The following is an 18,479-nucleotide window of genomic DNA, read 5'->3' as shown; positions in this document are numbered from 1 at the left end:
TTAACAACAGTCATTGTTTAAATTTTAGCCGATCTCAGATCTTAAATGACCACGGCAACATAAATTATTACTCCGACTCTGATTCGAGTCGTAAAATACGGTTTGTTTTGAAAATTTGTTTGCTGGAAAAAATCAAATGAGGTGCGCCGAAGAGCTATATATAGAGAGATAGAGATAGAGATATAGATAGAGATATAGATATATATATATATATATATATATATATATATATATATATATATAGATAGATATGAATGATAGGGCCCGTGGCGGATGTTTGCAGACTTTCAGACCAACCACATGCATTACCTGGTAGGTAACCACCCAAACAATCAGATTAAGACTCAGACTACGGATGCTATGACTGCAATTACTCCGATCTCCAGGCTGTCAAATAAACGAACCACACGCCGTAGCACAGCATAAAGGAACTTTGTCTCTGACACAGATGTCCAAGGCTCAATCCCCACAACGGGTGCAGTGGAGTGTGTACGCCTGATGAGCCCAAATAAGGGTGAAACACGTGTTGTGTACTTTTCGCATTTGACAGTAAACTATGTAACACATACACATTATATATATATTTGAAGCTGGATATCCACAAAAGGAGAAAATGAATCATGCATCATAAAGTAGTTTTTATTCCTGAGCTACTTTATGATACGCGATTCATTTTCTCCCTCTGTGGATCTCCAGCTACAAATATGCAAACAGTATCGCAGATTTATAGATAGATAAATAAATAGACATACACACATAGGTGCAGACTAAAGGACTATTCTGTAAGCAAGCATCAAGGATACGTGTGTGTGTGCATATGTGAGTTGGGTGTTTATATACATTATCTACCTTGATTACTTGTAAGAATTAAGTTAAGCTTCTGCACTGTACCTAAAAAAGTGAGACTCTTAACATTAAAGCTTGCTAAACATCTATAACACAACTGTGGCAATGAATTTTTTGTACTCATGGTTGTAGTGGTATCTGATCCAGTCAGCATACAACACAAAGTAGGGATTCTATTTATAAAAATCGTTGTTTATAAAAATGTAAACAAAGAAAACACATTTCATTATATTAATGTTAGCAAAAAATCTGAAAATAATTAAATTAGGAGTCATAGATGATACATTACTTTAAATAACATCATATTAAGCTTATTTTTCATCACAGTGAAATAACAAATGATTAGTTGTTATATGTTTCAAGTCAGTAAGTTAAGCATGTTCCGTTTCACATCAGCTCTGGCTTATGCGTTTGTAAGCAGTCCATTATCTCTGTAGATATTTAGGAATGATTGTAACTAGAAAGCACAAATCTCCTTAAGTGCGCTGACAGAGTTTGTAATTTCTGACCAAAGCTGTCATCACAGCAATTTATGCACAGTGGATTTTCATCAGAAATTCTTTAGCTCGCAAATGCGACACACTGCTTGAGCAGTTACATGTTTGTACAGCCTAGACATCATAACTTACAAAGTAGCAAAGGCAAAATCACGATCATTTTGAAAGATCAATATTTAAAAAAATACAATTTACTTTATACACATATAAAAATTACTGGAAATGCATGGGATAGGACCAAATACAGTCACACAAGCAAAGCCACAAATATTTAAAATCATTAATTATAAATACATGTATAAGAAACAATGGTGAATAGTGACATGGCATCAATCATCAAAAAGTGATCATTCTCATACTCAACATTCAAAAAACACATGGCCAAACAAAAGTTCCACAAAATAGATAATCTTGTAAGTTTGTAAATGTGTACTGCAAAGAAAACTAAATGTATGTAAAACTGCTTTTAATAGATATTATCAAATATTTAAAAATGTCTTTACATCCATTCTTGATTATATAAAGCCAAGAGTACCAGGGAAATGCAGATTCAAATAAAGTAAAATAATCCATTTAAATAAAAATACCTAAAAATAATTTTAACCTAAACAAATAATTTAAGATCACATATTTAAGTTAATATAAATTTTTGTTAAGAAAAAGTGTGCCCAAAAAAGGAATAATTGTAATAGTTCTGTGGACGCAATTTACTCAACTATGCAAATAATTTATAAAATATTCAATATACACTTAATTACAAAACAGTACATGTGGAGAAAAAGTAAAGCAGGTTAATACATTTCTCTATCCTGATATTTCTGACTCTAATATAAGATTTTAAATTATGATTTAGCTGTAACTGAAGCAGCAGCTAAGCCAAGATCACCTAGATACGGCCAACATTAGGACATTTAGAGAAAATGGTCATTAAGTAAGGTAGTAATTTGAAAACACCTGCTTAGTCCTACATAAGGTTTCTTGACAAAACAGACTGAATACCTTGTGATATTGTAGACAAATTTAATCCACTCTAATATTGTTGAAACCAAAAAACAAACATACCAGGTTTCCACAAGCTAAATAAACAAGCTTGTGTAAAATAGTTAATTTTATAAATCCCTGTAAACATCAGAATTATAATTTAAAACTGAGTAGTAAATGTTATCAGCCAGTCTTTCAAATACGTTGGATATTTCTACTATTTTAACACTAAATAAATGTTTAATTTTTCATTAACAGATTTCCACACATACTTAGCAAAAAAGCCACACTTGCAAGAAACAAAAAATCTAGATAAGTAAAATAAAATATGCCAAGAAACTTTTTTTTTTTCCATTCATACTGTACTGTTTTTCCTGTCAAGAGTATAATTTTCTGCAGCTTTAAGGCAGTTGAGCAGTTAACTTAAGATTAAGTGTAAATTGTTAACTTAAGAAATTTCACATACTATATATAGTCAAAATATAGCTACTATACCGATAGCTTTGGTGACATAGAAGTGAAAAATGATCAGCACTGCCACTTTAAAGATCCAATATAATCGGTTCAAATCCACCACCTAATTGAATGCTTGCACTGTGTTTTGTGTTCAACCCCCCAATCCCCTAACCCGAGTACTCAATTTTTCCTCCAACATTTTCAAAGCCTTGGATGTTTGGTTAAATGGTCTCAACGTGTGAGTGCACATGAGTAGACCCTGGTGTCACCATATCCTACAAAGTTCTCATTTTTATTCTAAATTGTCCCTTTCAGAGTTTGAATTGAGGTTGCAGCTGATGCTACAGTAAAATTTCTTTAAAGTTCTCCTGGAGAATTGTTAATCTTTTTTGTACGACGCCGATTTTAATTTTCTAATTCAGGTTTAAAGGCAGTTAGTTCACTGCAGACATCTTAAAGAAATGACAATTACAAATATCTGTCTAAGTTTGGTCACAACGCAGTTATGAATTGGCAGCAGTCGGTTTGTCAAATAGAAAGGAGCGAAAATGAATATGAATTCACTAAACAATCCAACTCTGTTTCCTGAAATCTGTGTATTCCTTTAAGTGCAAGAATGTAATTCATTCTGATTAGCCTTCAATTTAATAAACTTTGTCAAACTCCAAGGTACAGCTTAAACAGCTGAGATTGTGCACTGGTTGTGTCTTCGACTCCTGTGGTGCGGTTGTGCCACTCCACTAAGTGATCAATTGTCGAATTCCACAGTTGCCTGCTCTGGTCAAGAGTGACTGCAATACGTAGCGACATTCTATTAGGGTTGTTGCGATACCAAAATTTCAAACTTTGGTACGATACTAAGAAGCAAAATTAAAACCTTTTTCAACACCCAATGCAATATGCAACTCAATAAAAATGTATTTAAATTGCAATTCAGAGTGCATTAAAATATTAACATTGATGAAAGCAAACACCTCAAGTAGTGTAGTCTAAACATAATAAAAATATTAATTATTCAAGCAAATATTAATGTAGTCCTTTGTAAATAATTGTTCACAAAAGTAACAAAAAACAGACAACTAATAGACTCAAAGGCTTTACATAAATGCAACAGTGCACATTGCAATTTTATGCAAATAAAACATGTCTTTGTAACTTGCTATTTTCTGTAAAATTTGCAAGACTACAATGTCAATGTGTTCTTCTGTGAGGCTTGCTTTTATTAGATTGTAAATAAGCACTAACATACTTAATACATGCTGTGAAGCACAGCTGGAAAAATAAGAGCACGTGGAGGAGAAGAGCCACTGTTTATACCATTGAGGGTTGAAAAGTTATAGCACCTTACATTATATAGTAAATGGGATTAAATAAAATTTAAAAATTGCATGTACTGTAATAACATAAAATAATGCAATGTGCTACAGGAAGGGCTTAAGAATCAAGGGAATGACAGAGCTCTAGTGCTAAAGAGTGCTGCACCTAAATGAACAGTATAGAATAAATATGACTTGCAAGTAAAAAATAATGTGACTCCTGTCTTAATGCATTAACATTTAGGTGACTACACAAAATATTAACCTGTAGGGAAAAAAAGTTAATTTCTAGTTCAAACAACATTTGACTTCTTTTTAATGATTCTGTAATTTAAAAATGAGATCTCTCGATTTTTTTTTCCTATTGGCTCACTTGCAGTTTTTGCATACAGGTATGCATGTGGCTTTCCATCCCTATTTTCTACATAGGTAAAATATTTCCAGACACCACTCCAGCTGCCCTTTATGTCAGTTAAGCATGCTGGTAAAGGATCCAGTGCTGCTGAAATTGCAGTCTTATTAATACCTGTAAGGAAAGAAGCAAACTGGAAATGCATTTGCAATACATGGCTTTAGAATCAATACGGGGGTCCTCCGGGTTACAACGTTTCGACATACGTTTCAAGTTTACAACACTCACTCCCATAAAAACTTAAAAAAATTGAGACATGAGAAGGAATAAAGGTAAGCATTTTTTTTACACTCATTCTTTGTTACTACAGTATAGTGTACAGTACAGTATATTTATGTCCTTTTCTTTTTTCGCAGGCTTAAGATTTTGTGTTTTTATGTTCTAGATTATGATTTTGCAAATGTGTTAAAACAGGTAATTGACTTAGACTAGAGTGTGTTTCGACTTGCACCAAAATTCGGGTTACATCACTGTTGCAGGAATGGAACTGTGTCGTAAACCGAGGACCCCCTGTACTATAAAAACACACACATCCCACACTTGTGAACTTAACAAAATATCAAGAATGGGAAAAAAAAGTTAAGTAACAAATAAGGCACAATTATAAAATAGTGAATAAAACATATATTAAAAAGATTTTAAAGTGACATGATTTTATTCAAAAATGCACTAAAAAGTTAAACTTTCTTGTACTAAGATTTTGTTGCTCATATGTGACTAAAAATTAAACTGTGAGGCACCCACAAAAGAATTATTTTTTTCTTAAAATGCATAGATTTGTTAAAGTGAAATTTCTAACCATCTTAACTATGGAAAGAAATGACACCTATAAAAGTTGATCAAAGTATGTAGGACAATGGTTATAATTGGAGAAATTTTTAAAGTTTTTTTTTTTTTTAATCATTTAAGGAATCTTTAGTTTAAGTGAATTAATTCTTTTATGGGTACCCCACAATTTTATTTTTAGTCACATATGAACAACAAAATCTTAGACCAACAAAAATATATATATATATTTTTTTTTAACTTTTTAGTTCATTTATTTATTTATTTATTTAATATGATTTTAGCCACCCTAATGCCAAACAGTCCTCTCGGCACGTTACAAAAACCTTGACTTGGATGGGAAGGTGATTTCATAGAAATTACATTTGCGACAGAGTGATATCAAACCTATCATCTTAAAGTGAAACATTAACACTCAGTCATGTTCGTTTCTCATTTCAGAAAGTCCTAACCATGGCGAAACCTTACACGTGTGAAGTACAGCACTGGAAATGTGTGTTTATCTATTGGAGAATCAAACCTTCAGTCTTTTTTAAAAAAGCCTGACACTTTATCCACTGTGCCAATATAATCAAATGACTGAAATTTTCGCCAAATTTGATTATAAATGATAAAAAATTGGTAAAAAAAAAAAAAAATTGCTTTGTGTTCATTGTTCTCAAACCTTCAACCATTTCATTGAACTTCAACACGCTAACTACTTGACCGATGCTGCTTAACTGTAATATTGAAGTAATTTGACAAATTTTCAGTATCAATTAATCAAAATAATTTTTTTTTTTTTTTAATTCATTTGTCTACAATGGTCTTGAACCTTCAACCATTTGATCAAAGGTCCAACATCCTAACCACTTGACTAACACCACTAATTTTTGATACGTGTGTGTTGGCTAAAAGCACTACATACAATGTGTATTTGCTAGCATACAGATCCTGGGATAAAACTTATGAAATATTGTATTGACACCATAGATCAGCATGAATGCAAAGTTTGAAGGGAACTGGTTTGGTAAAAGTGGGTAAAAAATTAATTGAAAAATTTGACCCAGATAAACAAAAAGGGAAAGATGAATAAAATCGTGTAATAAGACACTGAATTACCTTGCAACAAGGAAGGCAGACCAAATATACAGTATACGGGAAATGTTTGCATTGAAAACCCCAAATGGAATATCAAGCCATGAGCAAGACTACATGTATACCATGTTTGTTTTTTTATTTTCCAGGATATAAGATATTGTTATCTTTGTATTATCACTAAGTGATTGGAGGCACACGCTTTACGCATAACAAACATTAACATGTAAGGGATCAGCAATATCATCTGCTTTCCAATAATCCATCCCCAAGTCATGTACAAAATTTTAGAGGAAGCACCCAGTTTAGGAGTTCAGACACAAATATCTCAAAGAACCTAAGCAAATGAAAACACAACATGGCCAATAAAAACGTTAATTATCAGACACCCTATTCACATGGAAATGCTCTGAAGCTGCAGCTCTCTCTATTAATCAGAGTAAAATATTTTCTTTAAGTGTAATTCTAAACGACTTGAAGCTTCAGAAATTTTGTAAATTTTATCTGAAGCATCTGAATTTTATTTTGCAGAACCCTCTGTAAATAATGGTTTACATTATGTTAATATCTCAAAACTGAATATAAAAGATGCCCGAACCTATGTGGTGACCTGCTCAAGCGACATTTATAAGCTTTGTTTTAATATATGTAAAAGACTGATTTTACTAAAAATTTATGCAATCAAACTAGCTTTGTCAAAAGAAAACAAAGTTAAAAAGTTCAAAAATGCCGGAGCCAGAAACTGACCGAGACACACAAAACTAAATGAAAAACTAGAAGCATAGATGGGGCATAATTAACCTTGGCCAGCTCACACTCAATGGTCTGCATCCCAAGCAAATAGAATGGCAACATGGTGTACGGTTAAAACACAACCAACAGTTAATTACAGGGGACACACATTTCTCTTGCATAAGAAGATACAATTAGGAAACAGTTGTCACTACGGTCATAACCAAAACAATGTGCTATGTATAAAAAAATTTGAGATTCTTATTTGCCAAATGAAAACCACCAAGAAAAACTTTAGAAGTAGAAAACCGTACACTTTTCAAAGTAGTCAAGTTGGCTCGCTAAAAAACTCGGAGAGAATTTGCATATCAGGACATTGCTAGTTTTCTCAAGCTATAAAAAAAAAACATTGGCCTGGATTTCTCTAAGATGTGAAAGAATGCTACTTTAGTAATAAAATGATAAAGAAGCCTTAATAAATGTAAAAGTGGTTTTAAAAATAAATAAATAAAAAGGTGCCACACACGTTCAATATCTTCCGACGATGACAAAAAGTACACAGTGCAGTTTCTACCACACTGTTCATCTTAAATTTAGATAAACTGATCAAGATTTTTAATGCCAGATTCTACTTGTTAGATATGCCAGTTTCAAATTAAGCTACACAATTAACTTATGGACAGTTTAAGCCAAGCATCTATGTCATTCTAATGCATTGCTAAATAAAGGAATTAAACAACTTAACTTATGGAGCAGTTTGGTAGAAACATGTTTAAAAAAATAAAAAATATGTAATTTGCTTGGTAGTGTGTGCAGTACATTGCATCCATGTGTTGAACTAAATTAATGAATAGCCCATTTCCTGCAGCTAAAAGGAGATAGTCAATTTCTTTAAAATGTAAGTGCCAAATCTAACAAAAACATTTTTACGTGGGAGTAATTCACACATCCACACAGTTGTACTTAATGCGAAATATTCTGTACACAATGATCTTGTCATTGGATTTTTAAAATTTCATTTAAAATGGGTACCCAACGCATGTGGAGGACATGGGATCAAACATCAAAAGGGCATAAAAAGAAACACTTCTAGATGTCCATCGTAAATCAAGAATTTTCAGCAACGCTGTAAATTTAACATTTAAAGATGCGCACACACGCACGCACACACACAGCAAAGGCATTTTATTAAATTAAATGGGTGCATATTTCTTTTTCTTCATTCGTTTGCCAGAAAACTGCTAAAAGACTAACATTCTTTGTTTAGACTTTTGTAATGTTTTAACATAAACCACACCTTGCAAAACATAACATTTTCAGGCACAATGATGTTTTAATACAAATTTAAATAATTCACAGCTGTGCCAAGGTGCAACTCCAGTCTGAAGGTCCCATTTGCCTTTTCAGACAAATTGTGCGAGAGATTTAGCAGCGATTGTGATTTGTTTTCTGAATATGTCCACATGCTATAGGTTAAGTAGTGGCAGGAGACCATGGGCAATAGATAAACCACCCCTACACCATCCAAAATAGTTCCTTCTCAATTTATGTCTAAAGGCCACATCACATTAGGGGACTTTTCCAGCAATCAGCAGTCATAGTCTTTTCCTTTACATAATCTTACACTGTAGCAAGTCAAAGACAGTCAGTGGCACAATCATCTAGCCCGAAATACTGAGCCTCTCACTTCAACTACAGTCCACAACTCATCTTGACAAAATCTAACAGGTTTGATTTTGTCTTTAGTGGTAGGAGGTGCTTCTGTGTGCATGACAACTGACTACCAATGAACACTCATCCATAAGTACAAAGGGTGTATTTCAGTGATGAGATTTAAGGAACCCAGGTGTCCTGGACCTCACAAACAGAAGAGAAGCTTCTTTGTTTGATTTCCTGTGTTTTACAGAACACAAAAGAATGGTGGGGGGGATGAGGAAGAAAGGGTCAAAGTCTGTGGCTGAACTTGCCATACCTGTTAACTATTCATAGAACATCGACTCTGTCAGGCAGCATGCTATAGGCTGTCAGAAAAAGAGGCAAGCACGACTTTGCTGGAAAGTTATCATGCAGTCACTAAATTTGACATGCCCAGCTATTTTCAGTCCATAAACTGACATGATCCAGCAGAGAGATCACCAACTGCAGCCAGCTATACCCCATGACTAGAATTAATGGAATATGAAACTAGCTTAATTCAGATATCTAGGCCACATGAAGCACTGAAACACAAGGTAAGAATATTATTAAAAAACAGATGGATTACATTTGCAATATGGCTTCAATCAATAATGAGCAAGATTTCTCATGTATATGATTGCATAGTATTATAAGCAACAGAAAATTTTTCAGTCAGTAGGAAATTTATCCAGATTCAGACAAAACATCTATAGTTTTGTAAGAGGTATTCATATTGATAGAAGGATGTCTTTTAAATACTAGAAAACAGAAGTACTAAATCTAATGTTTATTTCTGTTCAAAACTTAAAGCTTAAATTATATTTAAAACCACAGCATTATCCATTCAAATTAAGACTTAACATAAACTAAAAAAATAACAGCATTATCAGAAATGTGTGTTTGCCCTTAAATGATTCAAGGAGAGAGATCAGATGCAAATGAAATCAAGAGAAACCATAAGACTAGTCAGACGCGAGGCCAAATTAGACACCAAGTCACTGTTGTATTGCTTTAACACTATAATACAGGACCAAAAAAAGTGCAGGAAAAGAGAACGATGAGGAAGGAAGTTAAAAACCAAAACAGAGAAGCAGTGTTGACTGGTTAGTCTAAATTAGCATTATGCGAGTATGTGGGTTTATGTGCTAGTGTGCCTAACAATGCTTTCTTCTAGGGCTTGCTTCCGATGCTATGAGGATCAGCTTCAGTTTCCCAAGGTCAGCTATGGGTGAACGAAAAATTACATTTGAAAAGGTGGTTGTTGTTTGTACAATTGCTTATGTACAACTACTTTAATTACAACTACTGTTGTGTGTTTAACAGCAGGAAATAAACAATTTTGTTTAATGCTGAGTAGGCAACTTTTACATTGTTTGCTGTCACTGGTACATTTAGTTCTTTTGAAAACTGATATGTTTAATTTGCTCAAAATGAAAAGGACTATAAAAAAAACACTTATTCATATTTATAAGCACTGGTGGCATTTAAGGAAAATCATAGATACAAAATATCTTTTTAAAGGAGGACTGGATGTTACTATTAAAAGAATAGGTAATCTGAATCAGCCTTGGCAGATGTAGAATAGTGTTAGCTCTACTTAATGTTGTATATGCAATACAGTGTCACACACGTGCGCATGGGAACCAGCTGAAGGGCCTTAACACTAGTAATTCTACGCCAGGCCAGAGGGTGGCGGAGTGTACTGACTATCTCTCTCAGTCCCTTGCAGACCTTTCCCGGGAAATCCCGCCTGTTGCCGGCCCCAAGGATGACGTCACTTCCGGGCACAAGGACACCACTCCCAGTTCTGGCATAGATGACGTCACTTCCCTTCCAGCCCTTTAAAACTGCCATCTTGCCTCAGTACAGGCAGTTCTGTTCTGGACTCTGAACTAAGCACATTGTGCTATTTACAACTACTTTTGCAGCCAATTCAATTATACGGGTGGCTGCCCCAAATCTTTATGATGTCTCCGACTCATTCTTATCACAACAGTTTAAATATTAAACACACTTATACAAATTAATTTTATATGTATACACACACATACAGTATACTGTATATATACACACACACATTTAAAAATGTATACATATCTACACTAGAGGTTAATTTCCAACTTGACTCTACCCTAATACAGATAAGTGAATTAACATTTGTATTCTACAGCTCTGGATGCACAAGCAGATCATTAACCTCTCTTAAAAAAGATCTACAACCATGCATTTTTACAACATATAGGCAGAGTGGTACAGTATGCAATTTCAAGATTGTGAGTGTCAGAGGATTCATTTCTGCATCATTTATTAAAGGGGAGAACACTCCCCAATTTTACAAAGACTGACAACCCTGAAACCTTTTCTTATAAAGGTTAAATAGAATACAGTAGAAACTGGTAATAAAGCAGTTAATCTGGTATAGCAGGTTAAATGAATATTTTGGTTTTTAAAAAGCTTGTACCATTATGATAAAAAGTAGTGGAAAACTCGCAAACACGTTTAAAACACAAAATACACCCTTATCACACAACATGAAATCTGTGTGTGCAAAAAAGGAGTGTGAGGCGCACAAGGAGGAATAAAGGCAAATGAGGTATGCAGGCAGATTCCCCTCTAAAGACGGCAAGTATAAAACTGGACAGGAGGTGAGAAAGGTGCCTCAAACATAAGTCTGAGAAGCAGGCTTCAAGGGATTGTACCAGTGACAGCCTTTAAGAGACTTTCACACAAGTAAAACGAGGAAAAACACCGAAGATGCATGTATGGCAAGAGATAGCACAATTAACAAGTACTTGCTATTACCTGTCTTTGCAATCAAGTACTGTTTAACTGGTTTTTCCATGTATTGTTTTCAAAACTCAACCCACTGTTATGATCTGAGCTGCCATATATTTTCTATCACGATGTAGGAAGGTGTGAGGAATGTATAAATGGATGGATCTTTGTCACCAGGAGATCATTTGCCTTTATACAGAGAATCATTAAATAAGACACACATACACACACTATAGTCTGAACACACATTAGAACAACTAAAAATAAAAAAAAAAATAAAAAACCCCTTTGGACATGGCAGTCCCAATGAGGCATTATGTAGGTGTATGGCTGTAAGTATAAAGGAGCCCCAGTAACATTCCTTTAAACACTTCTTCTGAAATGTTCGTTGGCCGGAGAGAGAATGTGTAACTATTATTCATAATGGCACTAGTACCTCCAAGGGGTCCACAGTGCATCCCATAACCGAGCCTACTTGTTTAACTTGTTGATTCAGTGGGCCTCTCTTGAAGTGGTGTTACTGGCCAAGCACACCACAAAATAGAATAATCATACTGGCCATCACATAATTGTACAGTAAGTGAAGGGTATCATTAGCCATATTAAAGAAATGCAGTCTACTAAGAAAAAACCAGCCTATTCTGCCCCTTCTTATATAGTTCCTCTGCATTACAAGACCAGTCCAACCTGTTAGTGTGGACCCCCCACCCCACCCCAAAGTAGTTGTAAAAAGCACACCACCTGTACATCCACCCCCTGAATACTGACCAGTTATAGCAGTTGTTTGATGCAGTGAAAAGCTAATAACCAGATACTTGGTTTTGTTGATGTTAAGTTGTGGGCAACTGCTTCTGCACCAATAAAGTTCAAACTCCTACACTCTGTCTGAACCCCTTTATTGATACGCCCCATAAGTGCAGAATCATATTTGAGAATATCTGCAAGTAACATGATTTGGCATTATGTTAGTCTGAGGTGTGCAGAGTAAAGAAAAGTGTCACAAAAATAAGACGTGGCCAAATAGTAGTATGTAACTATAACCGTGCATACTAACATACATACAGTACATACTGTCAGACATGTGAGCATAGGCAGCACCTTCAGGACACTTAATTATAAATGTTAACTGCCCTTAAGTGTATTCCTGAAGTGCCAACTTTAAAACAAAAAAACAAGTGCTACTGAGGGTAAGTACACAATCACTGCAGAGTGGGAAAGGTCAGCTAAATTCTTGAAATGTCCTTACCAGGCTTAATTCTCATACAGAGTCAACACTATTATGGGGTTGAAAAAAAAATATTAATTATAAACTGGTATGTGCAGAAATAGGTCATGCTTAAGACTGTATTCTGCTGAGGTCGTCTTAACTTCTCTACAGATAGTGTAAAATACAATTTGAAAATATTAACATTCAAAATATGAGTAATTATCGTTTGTGTAGTTTTCCACTGAATTCAAATGCATGTTTTTAAAAATTGAAAGGACCGTTAATGATGTAAGCTTGGAATTCCGGAAATGGAAAAATAGGGAGTTTTTGTTTGGGTGGAAAGGACAGTGGAAATAAGCACAGTGAAAGCAGGAAGCCAAGAAGGAGCTAATACAGTGAGAATGGATTTTTTTTTTTTTTTTAACAAGGAAAATCAAAGCGAGATACGTCTCTGAAGGTGCCCCTAGAGATCCGATCCATTAAACTGGAGAGCTCACAGTTGGTAAAACTGCAGCAGATCACTGATGGATCCTTTGCTTTCATTCAACACTAATCAATTTATGAGTTATTGGACAGTATGAAATGTATGCATTTCTGAACATATGCAGTACATATGGTTTCTAACTCCGTGCTCTCCACAACTTTGCTGAGGATAAAGAGGGTTTTGAAGATGAATGAATGAGTTTAATGTGTGGTGTTTGAGGGTAAGAGCATGAAACACGGGTATAATCGTTTGGGTGATAAGATTTTTCAAAGCACTTGTTTGTGTGGCAGAAATCTGAATTATTGGGACACATTTCAAATTAAAAGTTAGTCACTGACACTTCTTTATTTACTCTTTTTTTCTTGTATCTGTTACCATTACAGCAGCAGATGTAATTGTACCACTTCAGTTCAGCAAACAATACTGTAATGTTACTGCCTGGGTCAGGCACATTCGCACAATTGTGATTACTGTTGTAAGGGAGGATGAGGATGAATAGGCATCTTAGTTGGGTTGGTTGGTGGTACCTTTCCTGGCTTAGAATCTGTACATTTAGTTTATAGTGGACTGATAGATGGAGACTGCCTTCCAGGGTCATGTCCTCCCCCCAGTATGCAGGGTAGCAGCATCTCTTTGGAATGGCTCCCACAGGGCAGCATAGGATTTATAGTTTTGGTGGACAGCCCTGGAGGAAGTTGTTGGAGGCAGGTCCACATGACAATCTTGTTGCTCAGGAAATACTCCCATGTTAAGGTTGAAAAGGAACAACTCCACCTCAGTTAGTCAGTTAAAGCTCACCTGGGAGGAGTGGAAGAGATAATTATAAAAAGGAAAAGAAAGGATTTGTGTGTTCTGGAAGGAGAACACACCTCTATAAGGTAGTTGGTAAAATAAAGCAGTTTATTTGCACTTGGGACTTGTGTGCTGGCTGCTGTGTCTCTGTTACTCCTCCAGTGACGATACTGTTTTTTTCACTGCTTCAAGAGATTAGGCTCATGCCCTAACCTGGCCAGCGTCAATAAGGAGTTTGCAGATTTTCCCTGTGCATACTCTCTCCAGGTCCTCTAGTTTATATATACAGGTACATGTTAGGAAAACTGAAGGCTCTAATTTTTTCTGTATAAGAATGAACATGCCCTACAATAGAATGGACTCCATCAGTGCCAGTTCTTTACAGTGCCAGATGAGCTCCAACACTCCACAGCACTATAGTCAGATTAAGTGGCTTTGAAGGATGGATATGTTATTTCCTTTCAATAGTATAATATAAAGTACCTGCAAGACCTGCCATCCAGACAAGGAATTACAGCAATAAATAAATAAATAAATAAAAGCCATAACGACCTTCACATTAACAGGCAGAGTTCATTTTTCTAGAAACAGGCTGGTTCATAGCTGGATGTTATCTGCACTACAAACTACAAGCATGAAAGACATACAAATATTTTGCTACTAATTTTTAATCCTTCTTTGCAAATAAATTTATATGCAAATTAATTACAAATGGTGGTTTTTCAATCACATACAGAATTGTTTAAAATTAATATCCATAACACTTTGCCATTTCTATATCAACTCATTTATTATATCAGTTGACAACTCACAAAAAACTGAACGCTGGCAAGGATGTACTTCCCTAAAGATCAGGGACATTTATACATTCCTAATAAAATGACTGACCTGCTAGAGAATTTCAAATACGTGAAAAATAATTAATAGCCCATTATTACTATTTTTGTATTTTCCTGGTTAAAAACTAATTACGAAAAATGTCTACAACAGGTATTCTAGGATAAATCTGATGGTAGGCTGCTCTTAATACAACCAACAAGGGACTATATTGCTTCCTCCACCTTACTACCTACGGCAGATTTAATGTTTCAAATGAAATGTAAAATCAAGGTCCTCACTCCCCGTGGTCATAAAAGATCCTGGGTATCCTTCAAAAAAAGAGTAGGGTGTATTCTAATGTTCAGGTTAAATTGCATACCACAGCCTAGTCATTCTGGCCCCCAATCACCCTGTTCATAATTAGATAATTATGTGTGTCACCCTTTCACCACTTGATAATCTGTGGCGAGCATACTGGCACAAAAAAAAATGGCTGCCGCCACCTCATCCAGGTGAATGATACACACTGGTGGAGACTGAATTGCCAACCATTCCCCCCCACCCCAATCTAAAGCACTACGAGTAGTGAGAAAAGTGCTACATAGAATTAGCCACACCACGCTCTCCTTCATAGTTTCAGTTGCTGACTTCATTTACTTAGTTTTAGTGAAGCAAAGCAGTCACGATATGTTCCTGTAACCTCTAGTCAGGTAGTTGGGCATCCCCAGAGACTTGTCCCAATCAGTTTGTGACTTACCCTAACAAAACTAAACATGTCTGAAGTAGTACAGGCAGACTCTCCATGCATGAGAGCTGATTAACAATAAATAAATTACTGTTCCAGAATTATAAGGCATACAATACAGTTGATAGAAATAAGAAACATAGTTGTTTTGTACCACAAAGAGAGAAAACAGGCTCATCTGTCTGATGTCTCGTGTTTGTAATACCATGAGAAAAAGGAAAAATAAAGGGCAATATAGTAGCCAATTTGTCTACCCTTGAAAAGCCTTCATTCAGCACTCCCAGACAACATATTATTGGCTGTCAGAATGCAGCAAGCTCATCATTGTTTGTGAAATTTAAAAATGCGCTAGAAAGTCATCATGGAGTCGTGTAATTTGTCATCCCCTATAATTATTAGTTATGTAATCTGATATCCTCAGGCAACAAGGTCAGTAACTACAGTTGACAAGCATGACACCCCCTTCAATTAGAGGTGGAATGTGGTGACCATTTTAGAGAGACAAATACACATACTAAAATAGGTGGAAGAGGTCATGCAAACAAACTTTGCTATATGTGCTGGAAAAAAAAATGCACTTAAGTAAAAAGTGTTTTTTTTTTCCTATTGCGACAGGTGATTTAAACAACAATCCAAATAAAATTTCAAAAACAGGCTAATAGGTTTTGTGCTCTGAAAGCTCAAATTCCAAATACATTTATCACTACATAAAGCCTATTATATGCAGATATCACCATACAAGACTTTGAACATATTCGTAAGACCAATAACTCAATTCACCTCCCTAGCATATACATAGTGGTAACAATTCCATTCATGAGAAAAACACTGACAGCCTTTTGCCTAGTGACAAACAGCAGCCTTTTACTAAGGAGTGCTGTTATGAATTGGCTGTGCATACCCTTACAGGTGAGTGAGACAATCAAGGTGTGACCCATGCTAACAAAAACATTTAAGAGGCAAATTTATACTTCAAGGTGGGGTGAATTTTGCATTTTCCTTATCCTAAAACTGGTATAGTCAAAGAGAAAGCAGAGACTTGAGTGTGCCTCATTTTCTCTTTTTTTAAATTGAACACAAAAGATTGAAAGATCCAAACAGACAGACGTAATAACAGCTCTGGAAATGCAGCAACTGGAACAAAAAGTGATTTCTGCAAACCACAAAAGCTATTTGTTATCAAATGTAAAAGATATTTCCAAAGAGAAACAAATTACCAGTTTACATATGGCAAAGCGCTACATTTGAGGAATCAAAATTCAAACAGTGCTAAAGACCTGAAACAAATTTAAAAGGAGCAATGATTATACTGGACACTTTTCATTCATTGTAACATTAACCTTAAGACATTTCCTGAATCAAACGTATTATGTTTCTTCCCTGATAACCTCCTACCTGTCACTGCTGGTGCTACTGCTGCTGCTGACTGAATTGGAACTGGAGGAGCGGCTACGAGAACCACTGCCGCTGGGAGAGCGAGGTGGCCGTGCAGCCTGGCTGGCAAGACGCTGTGGAGAAGGGTTTCGAGACTGTGAAGAATGCGGGGACCTGCTCCGACTGTGTTGGTAACTCCGTTCTGTCCTACGTCCACGCACTTCGCGACTTAGCTCATCCCGATACAAGTCTCTGTGTACTACACTGGAAAGAGTGAAAGGTTCCCGAGCACGGGGCTCATATCGAGATTCAGGTGTCTCAAAGCGGCTAGGGCTTCGACTTCGGGAGCCATAGTATACTCCAGCTCCAGAACTGCTGCTTCCACCACCCCCACTTCCACTTCCAGATCCACCACTGCTTCCCCCACCTCCACGGTGCTGAAGAGTTCGTTCCTGAGGATCTCTGTAATAATCCTGATCGTAATGCCGTGTTCGTTCAAAGCTAGCAGTTCCCCTCTCGTGGTGTCCATAGGCACTGTGTTCATAAGCACGCTCCCTGGTTTCGGAAGCCCTGAGGGGAGGAGGAGGGGGAAAAGGGGACATAAATTAATTTATATATAATGGGGTCTTATAAAGTGTTAAATTTGTATATACTTATAAAAAATGTAGATGCATTTCTTGGGTTTAAAAGACAGGCTGTGTTGGCAGTTTGTAAAATTCCACACAACAGGTCCCATAATGCCTTCAGAGATAATGGAGAAGATAAGGGTGCAACACAAGAAGAAATTTCAAAAGCCTAACATGTTTTTTAATTAAAAAAGTAAGAAGCAAACATATGACAGTAGTCCATGGACAACAAAATAAAAAAAAAAAAGAAAGAAAGAAAATTACATTTGGCGTAGTATTTTTTCCTAAGGATTATTTACCCTTAGAATAAAAAACCTCCTTGGACATAGTGAAATAGGACATCTGTGCACACTTCAGATTTTAAAATTAAGAGCAACAGAGTAATGCAACAAAAAAGCAACTTCCTTTGTTTTTCCAAATGAGAGCACAGAGAACAAGAACTTTATGCCATTGTAAATGTGAGCACATCTATTTGTCTCATTTTTTTTTTTTAAGAAAGGGTGATGCCAAATTTGGAATTTCATAGTAAGCCAACTTTTCATGTTGTCTTACATCATTTATTTCGCTAGCCACTTAGCATCACCCATATACAGCTAAACTTCAAAGGGGCAATTAGAACAGACAAAAGATCAGCAGCAGTCTTGATTAAAACCTAGGTTGTAAAGTACACTTAATGGTATAGAATTTGTATGATTAGCCACTGGTAACAAGTATCTCAGTGGCACTTTCATAGAAAGATAGAATGTGTGCATGCTAGAATTCAACTCTACATTCTCAAAAGGCATTACAGTTATTAGCAGAGACAAAAAGCAGGGAATCCTAGTTACAAAACAAAAAATGAACCATAAAGAATAAAAGGAGAGGTTTAACAGAAGCC

The 18,479-nt window shown here is 35.7% G+C and overlaps 1 protein-coding gene across 2 annotated transcripts in view; it reads right to left on the bottom strand.

Moving 5' to 3' along the window:
• The window catches only part of spen (spen family transcriptional repressor), a 69,364-nt gene that overhangs the window by 36,083 nt on the left and 14,802 nt on the right, over positions 1 to 18,479 (bottom strand). For both annotated transcript variants that reach the window (XM_039755463.1, XM_039755464.1), the window contains exon 3: positions 16,998 to 17,546. In XM_039755463.1, the coding sequence (XP_039611397.1) occupies positions 16,998 to 17,546 (549 nt within the window). The remainder of the gene's footprint in view (positions 1 to 16,997; positions 17,547 to 18,479) is intronic.

Source organism: Polypterus senegalus, chromosome 6 (assembly GCF_016835505.1).
Source record: "Polypterus senegalus isolate Bchr_013 chromosome 6, ASM1683550v1, whole genome shotgun sequence".
NCBI classification, from domain to species: Eukaryota; Metazoa; Chordata; class Cladistia; order Polypteriformes; family Polypteridae; genus Polypterus; species Polypterus senegalus.
Note: the sequence above shows the minus strand (reverse complement) of the source record. Positions and strands in the feature narration are given on the sequence as shown.